General features: G+C 47.9%; 2 protein-coding genes across 9 annotated transcripts in view; one reads left to right on the plus strand and one right to left on the minus strand.

The window, feature by feature from the left end:
* Positions 1 to 2,741, minus strand: part of Ttc13 (tetratricopeptide repeat domain 13) — a 54,362-nt gene extending 51,621 nt beyond the window's left edge. For all 7 annotated transcript variants that reach the window (XM_005345878.3, XM_013346011.2, XM_026777282.1 and 4 more), the window contains exon 1: positions 2,509 to 2,741. In XM_005345878.3, the coding sequence (XP_005345935.2) occupies positions 2,509 to 2,725 (217 nt within the window). In that variant the 5' untranslated portion in view covers positions 2,726 to 2,741. The remainder of the gene's footprint in view (positions 1 to 2,508) is intronic.
* Positions 2,742 to 2,939: 198 nt separating this feature from the next.
* On the plus strand, positions 2,940 to 14,945 carry Arv1 (ARV1 homolog, fatty acid homeostasis modulator). Of its 2 annotated transcripts, none has more exons than XM_005345879.3 (6): positions 2,940 to 3,106; positions 5,871 to 5,990; positions 8,080 to 8,233; positions 11,589 to 11,813; positions 12,611 to 12,755; positions 14,582 to 14,945. In XM_005345879.3, exons 1-5 carry the CDS (start codon positions 2,948 to 2,950, stop codon positions 12,751 to 12,753), a joined length of 801 nt encoding a protein of 266 aa, XP_005345936.1. In that variant the 5' UTR covers positions 2,940 to 2,947; the 3' UTR covers positions 12,754 to 12,755; positions 14,582 to 14,945. The 2 variants fall into 2 exon arrangements, with proteins under 2 accessions (XP_005345936.1, XP_026634538.1); XM_026778737.1 differs by lacking the exon at positions 2,940 to 3,106 and adding an exon at positions 4,697 to 4,785.
* The last annotated feature ends 718 nt before the right edge of the window (positions 14,946 to 15,663 follow it).

The following is a 15,663-nucleotide window of genomic DNA, read 5'->3' on the forward strand; positions in this document are numbered from 1 at the left end:
AGACCAGGCTGGTCTCGAACTCACAGAGATCCGCCTGCCTCTGCCTCCCGAGTGCTGGGATTAAAGGCGTGCACCACCACCGCCCAGCTCCAGTTTAACTTTTATTTTAAAAATAAAATGTTCAGGTTTGATGGCTCATGCTTTTATTCTCAGCACAGACAATCACAAACGCAAGGACAGTCTGAGCTACACACTGAATTCCACCCCAGGCTAGCTTAAATTAGTGTACCAAGTCACATGCAAAACAAAGCAGAAAAAGAAACAAAAAGCAGAAGCAAATAATATACCAGATGGTTTCTTCTCTTTTGAAAGAGTAAGATTGTTTTCTCAGGGCTGAAGATGGCCCAGTGGTTAAGATCCACGCTTGGTTCCCAGCACTCACAACCACCTATAACTCCAGCTTCAAGGGATTTGGTGCCCCCTTCTGACCTCAGTGAATATCCATCCACAGATACAACTCCCACCCCAACAAAGACATAAAGACATACATTTTTTAATGTTATTTTTTTCATGGGAAACTAAGATCATAAATATAAATTATTTTCAGTAAGAAACATAAAAATGTACCGGAATCCAAAATATCACTATAAGCTGGGAAACACGTAAACCCAGGGCAAAGACACATAGCATGCTTGTAGGTCTGAGGATGTAGAGATTCCCTGGGACCAGGTAGGCCAGCCAGTCGCTGACAGACACCTACAGGCTACAAAGCTCACACTAGAGCCATGTGCACCTTCCACTGCTGGAGGCTCGACCCTATGAGGACAACTACGAGATGGCTCACCAGCTGCAGACCCAAACCGGCAGCACCTCAGCAACCTGAATCTGAGAACAACTCTGAGGGACAGTCACACTGCTCTTTGCCCCAAGTCTAGACCCCAAGTCTAGAGTCTGGCTTGATGTGGCAGGCAGTTAAGTGACCATGGTAAGAGTAAAAGTGCCCTCATGGTAAGGTCAGACCTGAAGGATTTCAGAGACCTGATCAGTTTGGACATCATCAAGAGTAGGTCATTGTGTTGGTGGTACTGGAGTAGGCTATGACAGGCTTAGTTGCTCGTTCTTTTTTTTTTTTTTTAAAGAATTGTTTATTATGTATACAGTGTTCTGCCTGCCATGTATGCCTGTACGTCAGAAGAGGGCACCAGATCTCATTACAGATGGTTGTGTGCCACCATGTGGTTGCTGGGAATTGAACTCAGGACCTGTGGAAGAGCAGCCAGAGTTGTTAACCTCTGAGCCATCTCTGCAGCCCTAGTTGCTTGTTCTAAATTTGTCCCGAGTCTAAGATAGGTACCTAAGGAGACATTACAGGGTTCAATTTCCATATAATTGTACAGGATCAAGAGAAACAGATTAAGAGACATTTCCTACAACCACTTGGCAGTTAAGACAAAAACCTGTCTGCAAAGTTGAGCATAGTAGCTCACACTTGTGATCCCAGCATTTGCGGGGCTAAAGCAGACGGATCATACTAAATGTAAGCCCAAAGCCAGCCTGAGCTACAGAGAGACCCTTTCTCAAAAACAGAAAATGCAAAGCAACAACCGCCTGCAGCAGTATTCTTTATTCTTCTACAGCCGAGACTTTGGAACTAGTTTCTATCGTGCTTCAGTTTTCCCTTCTGAGATAAGGAGCTGCCATGCAACAGGGTGACTATTGCTTTTATGGTAAATTAACCCACCAAACTAACAAGGCTAAATGAGGAAAATAAAACCTCGCATTCAAGTAAACAGGATCTCCGATTTACAGACAAATTCGTAAAGTGGTAACTCCTTTGCTCAGACTCAGAGGTGACATTTACAAGGGGCATTCGTTTCACTAAGTTCACACCAACCATGCTGTTGGCAGACACGGCAGACCACAAAAAAGTCACAATAAGTCACTGTCGGTAACTGAGACTTTATCCAAGCCAGATGGTGGTTAAAGAAAATCAGATTGGGCTCATCTTGAGATTTCATCTCAGCCAAGACATTGGGTAGTGATTGGGCAGGCATAAGGTGCTGACCAGAGGGGAGTCTTAAAAGCCAGGTGCTAGTAGGGTAATGCACGGAGGGGAAGGGATGGTGAGGAGGGTACTGACAGGTAAAAAAAAAATGCCCAGTGTACAACTCAAGACGGAAAACGAGTATGTGTATTTTGCCCAGCGTTGTCTTCCATGACTTATTCTACAGGTCTACAGCGCTTCACTTCAATGAATGAGCCCGAGTGACTGCAAAGCACCCAGGATCCATATCTGAGGCGCCACCCTCGGAGGTACATCTGAGTGGCATAGGCCAGTGCTGATGTCACCCTGCAGACCCAACCTCTCAGGGTTGGATTCCTGGGGTGAGGACTGAACCCAAGACACCCACCCAGGCAGGCAGAAAGGAAGTCGGACTTCCTGGCCCATGCCAGCACGGCTCCGCGTCCCCATCGCCCGCCTGAGCCCATCCCCGCTCTCTCCACCTCCCAGGTGCTTCCACGCTGGGCAGGGGCGGCCGCGGGAAGAGGGCAGCCCGGCCCACTCACCGCACTCCGGGTACTGGTCCGCCCAGTCCCCCGACTGCGGGCAGCCGCCGCCCGCCGGGGCCTCCTGCTGCTGCCGGTGCTGAAGCTCCTGCTTCAGCAAGGACAGCGGAGAATAGTGCTCAGTGGCCCGCGCGCAGGCCAGCGCCCCCAGCAGCAACAGCACCACCCCGGCGCCCGAGCCGCCCCAGCAGCCGCAACCGCGGCCGGCAGGTGCCATCTTCCTGCACGGCGCAGGCGCGGCCGTGCTCTGCCAGCCGCGGGCAGGTGGGCGCGGCGCGCGACCGCAGTACCCCCCGGGAGTCGTAGTCCGAGTCCTCTCAGCCTCAAACACGCAGCCAGCATCCGCACTACAAGTCCCAGAAAGCCCCTGCGCGCGCCTTTCCAGGTCTAGTGAAGGTGACTTCCGCCAAAGCCCGGAAGTAGAGGCTGTATTGAAGGCATGGGGACGGGCGGGCGTAGAGGGACGCGGTCCGGGAAGGGCACCGAGGGCGCGGCGACGGCTGCCTCCCCTTGCCTGTACCGTTGTATCGAGTGCAACCGGGAGGCCCGGGAGCTGTACCGTGACTACAGCCACGGCGTACTCAAGATAACCATCTGCGTGAGCGCGCCGGGGGCGGGGCGCGGCCAGGGAGGCGAACCCTAACGCCCGGGGATTGGGGGCGAGGCGCGTATGATGGTGGGAAAGAGAAAGCAGGGGGTTCACGAGGACGTCAGCTAGACTTATGACCCCCGGGAGTGCTAACGCATTTTTGTGACTCCAGCATTCCGCTCGCATGCCTGGCAGGAGGTAGATCGCGAACTCGACGCCAGCCTGGGTTACCCTGAGAGACCCTGTCTCAAACGAATGAATGGAGAGAGATGTGATTCCCTAGGGAAGTAGGCCCTGTAGCGGGAAGCGTGTCATTTTCATGTTGAGCCTGAGGAGGTGGAACCAGTGTTTCAGGGCTGGTGCTCTAGAGATTTCTCCTGTGCCTTCTCAGGGTACTTGTCAATGAAATAGTAAATGTACCGAATGGAACAATTTAACCAAAATAGAAAGCATTCCCTACCGCCAGGGACGTTGCTCAGTTGGTAGGGTGCTTGCTTGGCCCAAGTGCGTGAAATCTTAGATTCCAGCTCCACTACATGAACCCATGAGGCATGGGATGCACACCAGTAATCCCTGCATTTGGGAGGTGGAGACAGAAGGACCTGAAGTTAAAAGCTGTTTGCGGGTGTGTGTGTGTGTGTGTGTGTGTCTGTTGGTAGCTGAACCCAAGGTCCCTGCCAGAACAGCACAAGTGTTCCTAACCACTAGGCCATTTCTCCTGTCCCCTACACATGATTTTGAGGACAGTCTGGCTTAGAGACCCTACCTCAAGTTTTTCTGGTTTTTACTAAAAGTAGTAAACTTCCAGATAGTTGTTCTGCTGTGTGTGTGTGTGTGTGTGTGTGTGTGTGTGTGTGTGGTGTTTCCTCCTTCTGTTCAAACCGAAGGCAAGAGGAAAGAGTAGAGGGGGCGCTGAGGGATGGCAAGCAGTCCCAGTGATCGAGATCAGGTGACTGAAGCGAGGTTCCTATCTGTGGGGTGCTGTGGAAGGAGGCTGGACAGCACACAGCATATTACCTGGTACTAGAAGTAACCTCTTTGGTTTCAGGTCACCAGCATCCTTCAGATGGCATGGTGGCTTGCTTTCTTCCTCTTCTAACCCTGAGGGGAGAGAATAATGAGGCCAGGTAATTAATTCTGGGGGCCCATGAAGCTCTGAGACGGAGAGAGCTCTTGTGATTTCCTAACATCACTGCATGGGCATGAGCCTAACACAGGATACCGAAGGAATAGGAGCTGTGTGTCCTGATGCCGGCTTTCCCCTCCTGCTTCCAAAAATTATCTGACTCCTAATCTAAGTTTGGGGTTCTTTCTGAAAGTAGGATTTAGAAAGGGACTTACCACCTTGACAGGGTTTTTTTAAACAATAATGTTGCATCTCTGGGCTTGAGCCTCATGTGAGGAGAGGAGACAGGCAAAGGAAGGGGGATCTGGGAAAGCTTTTGTCCTGAGTTTGTGGTTAATCTTTTTTTTTTTTAATGTTTATTTATTTATTTATTATGTATACAATATTCTGTCTGTGTATGTCTGTAGGCCAGAAGAGGGCACCAGACCTCATTACAGATTGTGAGCCACCATGTGGTTACTGGGAATTGAACTCAGGACCTTTGGAAGAGCAGGCAATGCTCTTAACCACTGAGCCATCTCTCCAGCCCCTGTGGTTAATCTTTAACTCAGTCTTTGCTCAGGTAATCTGAAAAAATATGAACCTCTGTGCCTCCATTTTGACAGATTCACATTTGAGGGAGTAGCACAACTACTGTTTGACCCGGTATCTGGGAAAACATGTTATTTCTTACAATGGCATGAGTTAAGTGGAGAATCTGTTTTATTGTGTTGAAGTACAGGGTGACAGCCCTCCAATGCACTTGGCTTTCCTTCTAGGTTTTGATGTAACTAAAAGGTGATCCTGGTATATTTGTGTGCCTGTTATTATTATTTCAGTTTCTCTCTTATCCTGTCAGCCTTTCAGAATGTCCTCTTTGGAAGCTGAGGGAGTCTTGATTAGTGTGACATAGACCCAGGCTGTACAACCCGAGTTCATGCATAGCACAGCACTCTTCACTGTCTCTGTGGTAGGAGAGAGAAAGTGTGTGTGTGTGTGTGTGTGTGTGTGTGTGTGTGTGTGTGTGTGTGTGTGTTTCCCAGGTTCTTGATCTCACTGAAGAAAATTCCAAACTTTGGGTCACGGACATTGTACCCTGATCTTGATCCATCTGTGGCTCAGAAGCTAGAGATAGGAACTTTGTTGAACACCTTCCTCCAAATCCTGAGCCACGGTCTAGATCGCAGCCTGTCAGCCAGTGTGTTAGTAATTTGCTTTTTACAAAATCATACAAACCAAAAGTGGAATTGAAAGAATCTTCTGAAATACTTTGTGCCTGCCGTGGGTCTTTAAATCAAATTCTTTTCTGATGTTATTTTCTGTTTTGTTTTGGTCTTGAGGCAGGATCTCCCTAGTCAGTGCATGCTGACCTCAGACTCCTCCTGCCTCTGTGTCCTTAATGCTGGGGTTACAGCTATGTGTTACCACACCTGGCTTTCTTTTTGGATTCTTGAATATAAATTTAAACTATTACTATTTTAGCTAAAAGCTAATATTTTATCATTGTGAAGCCACTTCTTACATGGGTGAGCATTTTTAAACTGAGCATTTTAAATACATGCTTATATACTTGTCATTGGGGAGGTTGGAAATAGACTTTAAGTTCTTTAAAATTTCAGAATGTATTAATTTATTTGCTCTGATATTACTTTGGTTTTTTTTTTTCAGAAATCTTGCCAGAAGCCAGTAGACAAATACATTGAGTATGATCCTGTTATTATCTTGATTAATGCCATTTTGTGCAAAGCTCAGGCCTATAGGCATATTCTTTTCAACACTAAAATAAATGTAAGTTGTAGAAGTTTAAATTTTTATTAGCATTCAGTCTATCCCAATTATTGCATGGAATATACTTAAGACAGATTATTTGCTGTGAATCTAAAATTCAAATTTAATTGGGCATATGTTCTTATTTGCTTAATGTGACACCACTAAGTTTGGGCAGAAGTAGACAGCACAGTAGTCTGTCCCTCAAATAATCAGGGTCTTTTAAAAAAAAAGATATTTATATGTGATAAGTGCTCTAGCTGCATGTGTGCCTGCAGGCCAGAAGAGGGCGTTAGACCCCACTACAGATGGCTGGGAGCCATCTTGTGGGTGCTGGGAACTGAACTCAGGACCTCTGGAAGAGCAGTCAGTGCTCTTAACTACTGAGCCATCTCTCCAACTCAAACAAGGCCTTTAAAGTAACCAGAGTGTTGATTTTCAAGCTTGCTTACACACTGAAAATTCCTGGGGGGGGTGCAGGAGATCTCCACAGGCTGGCTCAGTGTCTTTGTGTTGTGTGATATTTTTCTCTTTTGGCTCTTTAGTCTTTTGACTTTTTGGGGGGCCCACGACCCAGCTCCCAGATATATCACACATGAAGTCTTATTCTTAGTTATGAATGCCCGGCCTTAGCTTGGCTTCTTTCTTGCCAGCTTTTCTTAACTTAAATTATTCCATCTCTCTTTGGCCTTGGGTCTTTTTTCTTTCTCTATTCCTGTGTACCTTTTCTTGTCTTCTTACTTCATGTCTGACTGTAGCTGGGTGGCTGGCCTCTGAATTCCTTCTCCTTCCTCTCTCATCGCCAGATCCTTTTCTCCCAAATTTCTCATATTTATCCTCTTTGCTTGCTAGCCCCTCCTATTCCTCTCTCCTACCTCACTATTGGCCAATCAGCTCCTTATTAGCCCATCAGGTGTTGTAGACAGGCACAGTAACACAGCCTCACAGAGTTAAACAAATGCAACATAAACAAAAGTAATACATCTTGAAGTAACACTCCCCAACATCTTTGTGGATGGCCTACACCCCTTCCCAGATGCTTCTAGAGTGCAACCAGAGGATCTGTGTGCCAGCTGAGGAGCCTCAGGCCCTGGGACTTGTTCAGTTCAGGTTCCCACGTGCTTTCTCATACCCATGGTAACTTACTGGAGAAAGCTCAGTTTGCAGGAAAGATCATCAGATTGAGAAAGGCCCATTCTTTCCACATAGTGTTTTCCAATTCAGTAAAAATTTTACTACCTTAAGAGGTTCCAGCCCATTTCTACCATATGTATTTTTCTCTTTCATTGGCCTAATACTCATTCAGCCAAAAGGCTTTGGGGTGTGTGTGTGTGTGTGTGTGTGTGTTTTGGTTTTTGTTTTTTTTTTTTAATTCCTGTTCAGATTAATAGTTTATGTGGTGTTCTCAAATCTTTAGATTAGCTGGGCATGGTGATGCACACCTTTAATTCCAACACTCAAGACAGAGGCAGGTGGATTCAAGGCCATTCTGGTCTACACAGTGAGTTTCAGGAAAGCCAGGACTACACAGAGAAACTTGCCTTGGAAAAACAAACAAACAAAAAAAGCTTTCGATTAGATTGATTCTCTTGTGACTTTTCCACTGGTGTCCGCCACATATATGTTGTATTTGGCTGTGTGCGGATGAGAGCTGACTGTTAAAAGCAGTAATCCCTATAGGAATGCACATAGGGTCTCCCCAGGAATTCTGCAAAATACACCTATCCACGTCTTACTTCTAAAAAGCTGACCCCAGACTGGGTCCTCTGATGGTCAAGTTTGGAATTCCTTGTGAGGTTCCAATAGACACTGCTAGTTAAGAACTTCTGACTTACGTAACTACTGCAATTAACCAGTTAATAACACTGGAAAATCCACATGGGGCATTCTTGGTACGACTACTAAGTGAACATGCACACATGTATAGTCTTGGTACTCGGAAGGCTAAGGCAGGAGGGCTCTCTGAAGTGTCAGACCAGCCTTGGCTACACAGCAAGACTAATCTCAGAAAGCAAAATAAGCCCTACAGCTGCTTACCTGCAGTGTGCCTGTCGGCGTGCAGTCAGCCGAATGCTTTACCTGACCCGAGGACACTGTCTTTGACTGTCAGATCCATGGGAAACTCTGCATCTTTTGTTTGCTTTGTGAAGCATACCTGAGGTGGTGGCAGCTGCAAGACTCAAGCCAGAGCACAGCCCCTGATGACTTGATCCGCTATGCCAAGGAGTGGGATTTCTACAGGATGTTTGTGATTGCTTCTTTTGGTAAGCGAGTGCTAACCAGCAGCTCATTGCTCTGAGTGAAGCTAAGACACACGGTAAGACAGTTAGTGCAGGACTGGAGACCACATCTTCAGCTCTGACTAACCTCCTCGGGGAATCTGAATTACCTGCTTGCTTTGTCTTAAAAATTTGGTAGAGAGATAATAACAGTGTACTGATCAGACTAGGACATTTTGTAAAATACTCTAAGCCGTTTTTAACTTCTTAAAGATTGCATCAGGTCCTCTCACTGAGGACACATTAATAACTGCCTGCTGTTTCCCAGTGCATTAGGCTAACTGCTTCATGCATATGTCTGGCAGTAAGTTTGCTGCTTGTGGGACTATATCCAAGGAATCGAACAACCCCCAAACTTACCTGTGTGTGGGAAGCGTCTCTCATTGAAATTGAAATCCTGGCTTTCTTGCCAAGGTCCAAATTGCACTGAGTTCCTGTCTGTGACAACATTTTAGTTTTCATCCTTCTCTGCCTCAGGGGCCTCTGGCTTAGGCCAGGCTGTGGCAGGCACCTGTGCTCCCAGCTACTCTAGGGGCTAAGGCAGAAGAGTTGCTGGAAACCAGAAGCTTTGAGGCCAGTCTGGGCAACACAGTAAGACTCCATCTTAAAAATAAATTCAAAATAGCCCTTCAGCTGATTACAAGGCACTGTTTCAGGAAGTCTCTGAGTGTGGTACCTTCCACATCTTATTCTAGACCATTTGCCCTCTTTTGCCCTCTCTATCTGCCATCATCCCTGCCCTCCCTTGCATCTCATGGATCTGCTCAGAACTCCCAGGTGTCCACGTCTGACCTAGGCCTTTCTCCTGACCTCTGGACCCTGTGTTTGCCTGCTTCTTACCAGCCCCGCTGGACAGCTAGTAAGTTGCCATCTCTAAGCCTGGTCTTACTCTGCCTCTGCCCACAGCCTCCCACTGCAGGTTGTCAAGATCAAAGGCCTTGGGGTCCAGCCTGAAACCTTTCTTTGGAGCTCTGTTTATTCGGTGAAACCGTCATTTATTCTACCTTCAGAGTAGTTCTGCACCTGCTTCCCATTGCCTTCAGATCCGGCTGGGACTTTATACAAGTTAGAATAAATGGCTCAGACCTGTTGCTATACTGCAAGGTCTCTTCATATAAAATGTTCCCTTTCTGATAAGCCTACGGCCCACATATGTAGCTCTTCCCTGCTTTCTGTATACTGGCAGTCTTCACAGTCGGACCAGCCCCTTCCTCCCATGGATCTTACTGCACCTTCTGCCACCACTCCGGCCCACTCTAACCCAGCTGCTTTTGGCACATTCAGTGAGCCTCCAGCGCGTGTCCATGATGTCCCCATGTCTGACTTCCTCATATCTCTGAGGTCTTGGCTTCAATCTCATCTTGGTGACACTTGTCCTGATAACACGTCTTCCTGATAGCCCTATTTACTACTGTGCTGCGCTGTGCACACTATCTCATCTAACACAAGTGCTGTGGTTATTATTAACTTCTTACTGATTTGCCTTCGCCTACTTACATTAAACCCATTGAGTGTTTGGCCTGTCATGACTCCTCGGTAGACATTTGTCTGATGGCTAAATGAAGGATTGCATACAGATAGATGGGCATACAGTCCAGCCTGAGCACGTGCCTTGGTTAGACTGGGGTCACTCACTCACTGTCCAGCATTACTGCCTTATGTGAGAACTATTCTGTGTGCATGTAGTGGACTGGAGGGCATCAGTGGAAAACACAAAACACTGATGTTCTCTCCTTTGCTGGTTAGAATCCAGGGTGGGTTGTGGTTTCTTTACTTGGATTTATGACTGTTTTTAATAATCATAATACATATTTGGTCTGTAATTAAGATATAATTTGGATTCCATTGCAACTTTAAAAATTAATGTGAGGGGCTGGAGAGATGGCTCAGAGGTTAAGAGCATTGCCTGCTCTTCCAAAGGTCCTGAGTTCAATTCCCAGCAACCACATGGTGGCTCACAACCATCTGTAATGGGGTCTGGTGCCCTCTTCTGGCCTGCAGGCATACACACAGACAGAATATTGTATACATAATAAATAAATAAATATTTAAAAAAATAAAAATTAATGTGAAAGCTGGGCGGTGATGGAGCACGCCGTTAGGCAGAGGCAGGTGGATCTCTATGAGTTCGGGGCCAACCTGGTCTACAGAGCGAGTTTCAGGATAGCCAGGAATGTTTCACAGAGAAACCCTGTCTTCAAAAAAAACGAAAACTTAATGTGAATGCTTATTGTCTGTTAAATTAAAACTTGAAATATACAGGATTTATTACCATGTATATCTTAGAGATAGTAATACTGAAAAAATACTTGAGGGGACTGGAGAGAGAGCTCGGTGCCTCAGAGCTTGTGCAGGTCTGGCAGAGGACCGGAGTTTGGTTTCCAGCACCCATACAGGGTGTCTCACAGCTAACGGTAACCCAACTTCAGGGAACCAAATACCCTCTTGTGGCCTCCATAGACACTGGCACTCATAGATGTGTGTGTGTGTGTGTGTGTGTGTGTGTGTGTGTGTGTGTGTGTATGTGTGTGTGTACCCACACATAGACACGCACAGATAATTAAAAGTAAAATAAACCTTAGAAAAGAAAGCTCAAGCATTTCACCAATCCAAGAGTAAAACACAACATGATTCCAGGCTTTAAAGGGAAGCCTTCTCAGGACTGCTGGCCCACATCTGGATCCTAGAACTGTTTTATTTTTGTTTGTTGTTTTGGGGTTTTTTGTTAATATTTATTTATTTAGTATGCAATATTCTGTCTGTGTGTATCCCTGAAGGCCAGAAGAAGGCACCAGATTTCATTACAGATGGTTGTGAGCCACCATATGGTTGCTGGGAATTGAACTCAGGACCTTTGGAAGAGCAGGCAATGCTCTTAAACGCTGAGCCATCTCTCCAACCCCCTTGTTTGGTTTTTTGAGAGAGGTTTTCTCTGTATAGTCCTGGATGTCCTGGAACTCGCTCTGTAGACCAGGCTGGCCTCTAACTCACAGAGATCCGTCTGCCTCTGCCTCCTGAGTGCTGAGATTAAAGGTGTGTGCCACCACTAACTCACAGAGACCCGTCTGCCTCTGCCTCCCGAGTGCTGAGATTAAAGGTGTGCGCCACCACCACCTGGCTGATCCCAGAACTTAGAGATGCAGTAAGGTCAGAAGTTTTGAGACCAACTGCGGGGGGGGGGGGGGGGGGGGAAGGACACAAAACCTGTGTGTGCTTGTGTAAGAAAATGATATTATGAAGGTGTTTCTTAGGACATCTGCTGAGTTGGAAATAGGGTTTCTTTGTTTTCCAGGGGTTAGAATGGGTGGGACATCTCTGTTTTTTTTTTTTTGCTCCACAGAACAAGCTGCCTTTTTTGCTGGCATTTTTGCTTTCCTGTGGGTAGAGCAACCCACGACAGCAGAGAAGAAGCCCAACCTCGTCCTGCTCCTGAAAGCACTGCTGCTGTCCAGCTATGGGAAGCTCCTGCTCATCCCGGCCGTCATCTGGGAGCACGACTACACACCCTTGTGCCTCAAGCTCATCAAAGTGTTTGTCCTGACATCAAATTTCCAGGCCATCAGAGGTGAGTGTGCCCTTTCATTAGACATGTCTGCTTCCAGCCGTTATGGAAGGCTGAGGTCCTGGCCCCGGGGCGTCAGAGTTTCAGAACATGAGCTCTCCACAGACCCGTGTTGGTCCTGAGGACACACAGCAGACACTTGCGTCATCCAGTTCAGCCTTATGGTACTACACGTTCAGAGCACATTCACGCACACCGTCCCTCCCGTGGGCCAGGCATCAGCCTTTTGTTACCTCCACTTGAATGGCTTTAAGGGGCTGTGAGGAGAATGTGCCCGCACACAGTGACCAGACTGAGCAGATGTCTGGCCAAGAGAAAACATTGGGTGCCTGCCTCCCATGCGAAGACAGTCCCCGCCAGTCAGAGTCTTCCCTTTTAGGCACTGAAAAGCACTGCTGTGAATTGCAGTCTCAGTGCTGCTCTTCCTGCTCTGTGGCACTGCAAATGGGGCTTCCTTTCTGTCAGTTTCTTCAGACCTTCAAGTTGGATGGTGGTGGTTGTTTTGAGACAAGTCTCCCTGTGTAGACCCGGCTGCCCTTAAACTCATATAGGCAGTCCACCTATATGAACCTTCTAAGTGCTGGGATTACAGGCAGGCACCGCCACACCTAGATTTATTCTCTTATTTCATGGGCTTCTGCCTCTGCTTGAGAAGAGCTTGGCGCTGGTATTAGAAGCAGAGACTTCATTTCAGGACCTGTAGGGCAGGGCGGGTTCCTCAGCTCAGCACCTTGAAGCACATAGGCCCTGCTGTCGTGTCTCGGGAGTTCCTAGGACACCTTGCTGCCTTTGTTTCCTAGTGACTCTGAACACCAGTCGCAGGCTGTCCCTGTTGGCCGTGCTGAGTGGCTTGTTGCTGGAGAGCGCCATGGTCTGCTTCTTCCAGAGGATGGAGTGGGATGTGGGCAGCGACTGTGCAGTCTACAAGCCTCAGGACTTCTGAAGGTACTGCAAACAGCTGGTCTCTTAGTTAACATAGCTACTTACTCCACAGGAGGCACCGTCAACAAACCAAAGAAATGGTTCCACCCAAGTCTAATTCCGGGAATCGGGATCACTGATAGGAACACGTCAATTTCCTAGGCATCTGTACCACCCAGGAAAGTCTCCTGGTGCATCCTGGCGAGGGATGGGGCCTTGTGAACCTCTCCCATGCCTGAGTATAGGCCTATCTCACATGCATAGCTGCTGGGAGTTGAGGACACGGCAGTGTCATGCCTGGAGGTCAGCATCCCACGAAAATCCTGTCAGACATGGTCCTTTTCCGTTAGATAGCAGAGTAGTGTGGCTGAGCTGGTGCTGCTGTGGCCTCTTCCCTCACATCCCTCTGCTTCAGGCTCTTTCTCCACCACTGGATGGCTGCGCCCCTGTTCTTCCCTTGACTCTATCCATCCAGTGATAGCTGGCTGCTGCCTTGTCTAGCTGCTCCTCTCCTTCCGTCCCTTAACTCTGGTCTCCCAGTCTCTTCCCCTCCAGATTCCCTCTACTTCTGACTGTCCTGCAGCTCTCAACCACACACGAACCCTGAAGGAAGCCGCTGAGTGGTTCTCTGCCAGGCCCTCGAAATATGTTTCCTGCCTTCTACCCTACCTCCTGGCCCTGTGTCTACACAAGGTTCAAGATTCTTGAATGGGTGATCTCCGTTGGCCATGTGATCTCAGCAGGACCCAATGGCCTCTAAGAATTATCCAGTCTAAGGACCCAAACCCTTCCCACTTCTCAGCCACACCACTTCCCTGTGTTGAGAGTGCAGTAGCTATAGGTTCCTTCAGCTTTTCATTGCAAAACCCTCTTCTGTCATCCATGGTATTCCTTCCTTCTCTTGTCTTGTTTTCTGCTGTGTGCAACTCCCTTTGGGACTGCTTCTGACCTGTGGGCCCCATTCCTCCACTTGAGGAAGCAAGATCCTAGATTGAAGAAATGCAGAACCCATGGCAGGGAAGGGAGGCCGCACTCCTGCCCATTCCTGCTTCGGTCCATGTCACCTTGCATGTGGAGCTCTCAGACCCTCACAAGCCCTGTGGTACAACCCCTGCCTCCTGCTGTGCTTTGAGCCAGTTCATCTCCCTTCCTTCTGGGTCTTGGAGGTGTTGCTGCTGGACCTGTCCTCTCTCTGTGTATGAGTGCATACAGCTCTTTTCTGGACATTCTGCCTAAGCTGCAGCTTTCCTTGCCTCCCCTTTCCACGCCCTGGGTCCATAGGCCTAGACTTCACAGGAGCCACTGTATCTGTGTCCCTCATGGTCTGCTTCTCAGACCTGCTTCCCTGCTGGTACTGGAATTCTAGCCCTAGATCCCTCTGCTCTGACCAGTGCTGGGCCCTGCCTGCTGCCTGACACTTGGTGCGTCCATCCCATGTGTCCACACTCCAGCTGCTACTGCTTTACCCTTCTGCAGAATGCCCTGTTCACCCCTGAGGAGGGACACCTCTCCACACTCGATCCTGGGCCTCTGTCCAGTTGGCATCTCACAGCTGCCTTCCCTGTTTTCCCCTCGGCCACCCAGGGCTGTTTCGTCTGTGCTTTTGTGCATCTGGTTGTCTGCTGTAGTTTACAGGCAGGAGAGTCAGCTCATGAACCTTTAGAGCCCACTGCAGAGCAGCGGCCTGCTGTGTCAGCGTGGACTTTGTTCGCTCTGCATCTCCTTGAAATTACGCTTGGAGAGCCCTGCTTTGGGCTCCCCTTGTCTTCCATGGCTCCCAGCAGCCCTGGAAGCAGGTCTTGTATGGTGACCAGAACAGGCCCTTCAGAGTCGTTCCCTGTTGTCCACAGCTTTACTCTTCACTCTGGTGGGACAGCTACCTCAAAGGAGAAGGCACGGGAGAAACAAGGTCGCCACTTTCTGTTAGTGGAGTGAAGTCAAGACTGGGGATTCCTGAACAAACCCAGACACCACCAGGAAGATCTGAGCCACCTAGACTCCAGGCTAAGAGCCCTACAGTGACACACAGGCAGGCCCTGTGCTTTCTAGTAAGGAAAGGTCGCAGCTCGATTCCTTTGACATGTTTGTGTCCTTAAATCTAAGTATTACATTGCTGTCTTAAAAATCGTATTTTGTGTTTTTCTGATGGAAGCACTTTTCTCTTAAGTAGTCTTTCAGAATAAATCAATTTTTTATGCATTTCTGATTCAGTAACTACAGTTGTCTTTTGAATTGCCTGAGCCAGAAATAACCGAGTATCTTAATTATTTCTTTACTGCTGTGATAGAACACCATGACTCGGGTACATTATAAAAGGAAGTGTTTAATCCAGCTTGTGGTTTCAGGGGCTTAGAGGCCATGATGGCAGAGGGAAGGAACAACTGAGAGCTTACATCTTGATCCACAAGCAAGAGGCACACTGAGCACTGGGAATCACAGGAGTCTTGGAAACATTAAAGTCCACCCCCAGTGACACACCCTTTTCCAACAAGGCCACACCTCTGAATTCTTCACAAATGGTTCAACCAAATATATGGGCCTACTGCATGGTAGCACACAACTTTAATCCCAGCACTCGGGAGGCAGAGGCAGGTGGATGTCTGTGAGTTCAAGGTCAGTTTGGTCTACAAAGTGAGTTTCAGGACAGTCAGGATTGTTACAGAGAAACATCTCAGAAAACCAAAATAGATGTATGGGATTGTGGGAATTTTGGTCTCATTCCAACCATCAAAATCAGAAAATCCCTGAACAGTACAATCTAGAGAGGTCATATCCCAGATGCTGCTGCTGGAAATGGCTGCAGCAGTAGCCCCACCCCATCTATCTACCCTGTCTCCATACCAGTCTTCAAATGCCCAAACTTAGCATATTCCCTGCCTCGTCTTCTGAGCACTAAGAGTGGTACTCAACTTTTTTTTTTTTTCGAGACAGG

This window comes from Microtus ochrogaster, chromosome 4 (genome assembly GCF_000317375.1).
Source record: "Microtus ochrogaster isolate Prairie Vole_2 chromosome 4, MicOch1.0, whole genome shotgun sequence".
Classification (NCBI taxonomy): Eukaryota; Metazoa; Chordata; class Mammalia; order Rodentia; family Cricetidae; genus Microtus; species Microtus ochrogaster.

Excerpts from the sequence above, each read along its gene's own strand:
- Arv1 (XM_005345879.3), top strand. The coding sequence starts at position 2,948 with ATGGGGACGGGCGGGCGTAGAGGGACGCGGTCCGGGAAGGGCACCGAG. Across the intron at positions 5,991-8,079 it reads TTTTCAACACTAAAATAAAT|ATCCATGGGAAACTCTGCAT; the intron begins GTAAGTTGTAGA and ends TTTGACTGTCAG. Across the intron at positions 8,234-11,588 it reads GTTTGTGATTGCTTCTTTTG|AACAAGCTGCCTTTTTTGCT; the intron begins GTAAGCGAGTGC and ends TTTGCTCCACAG.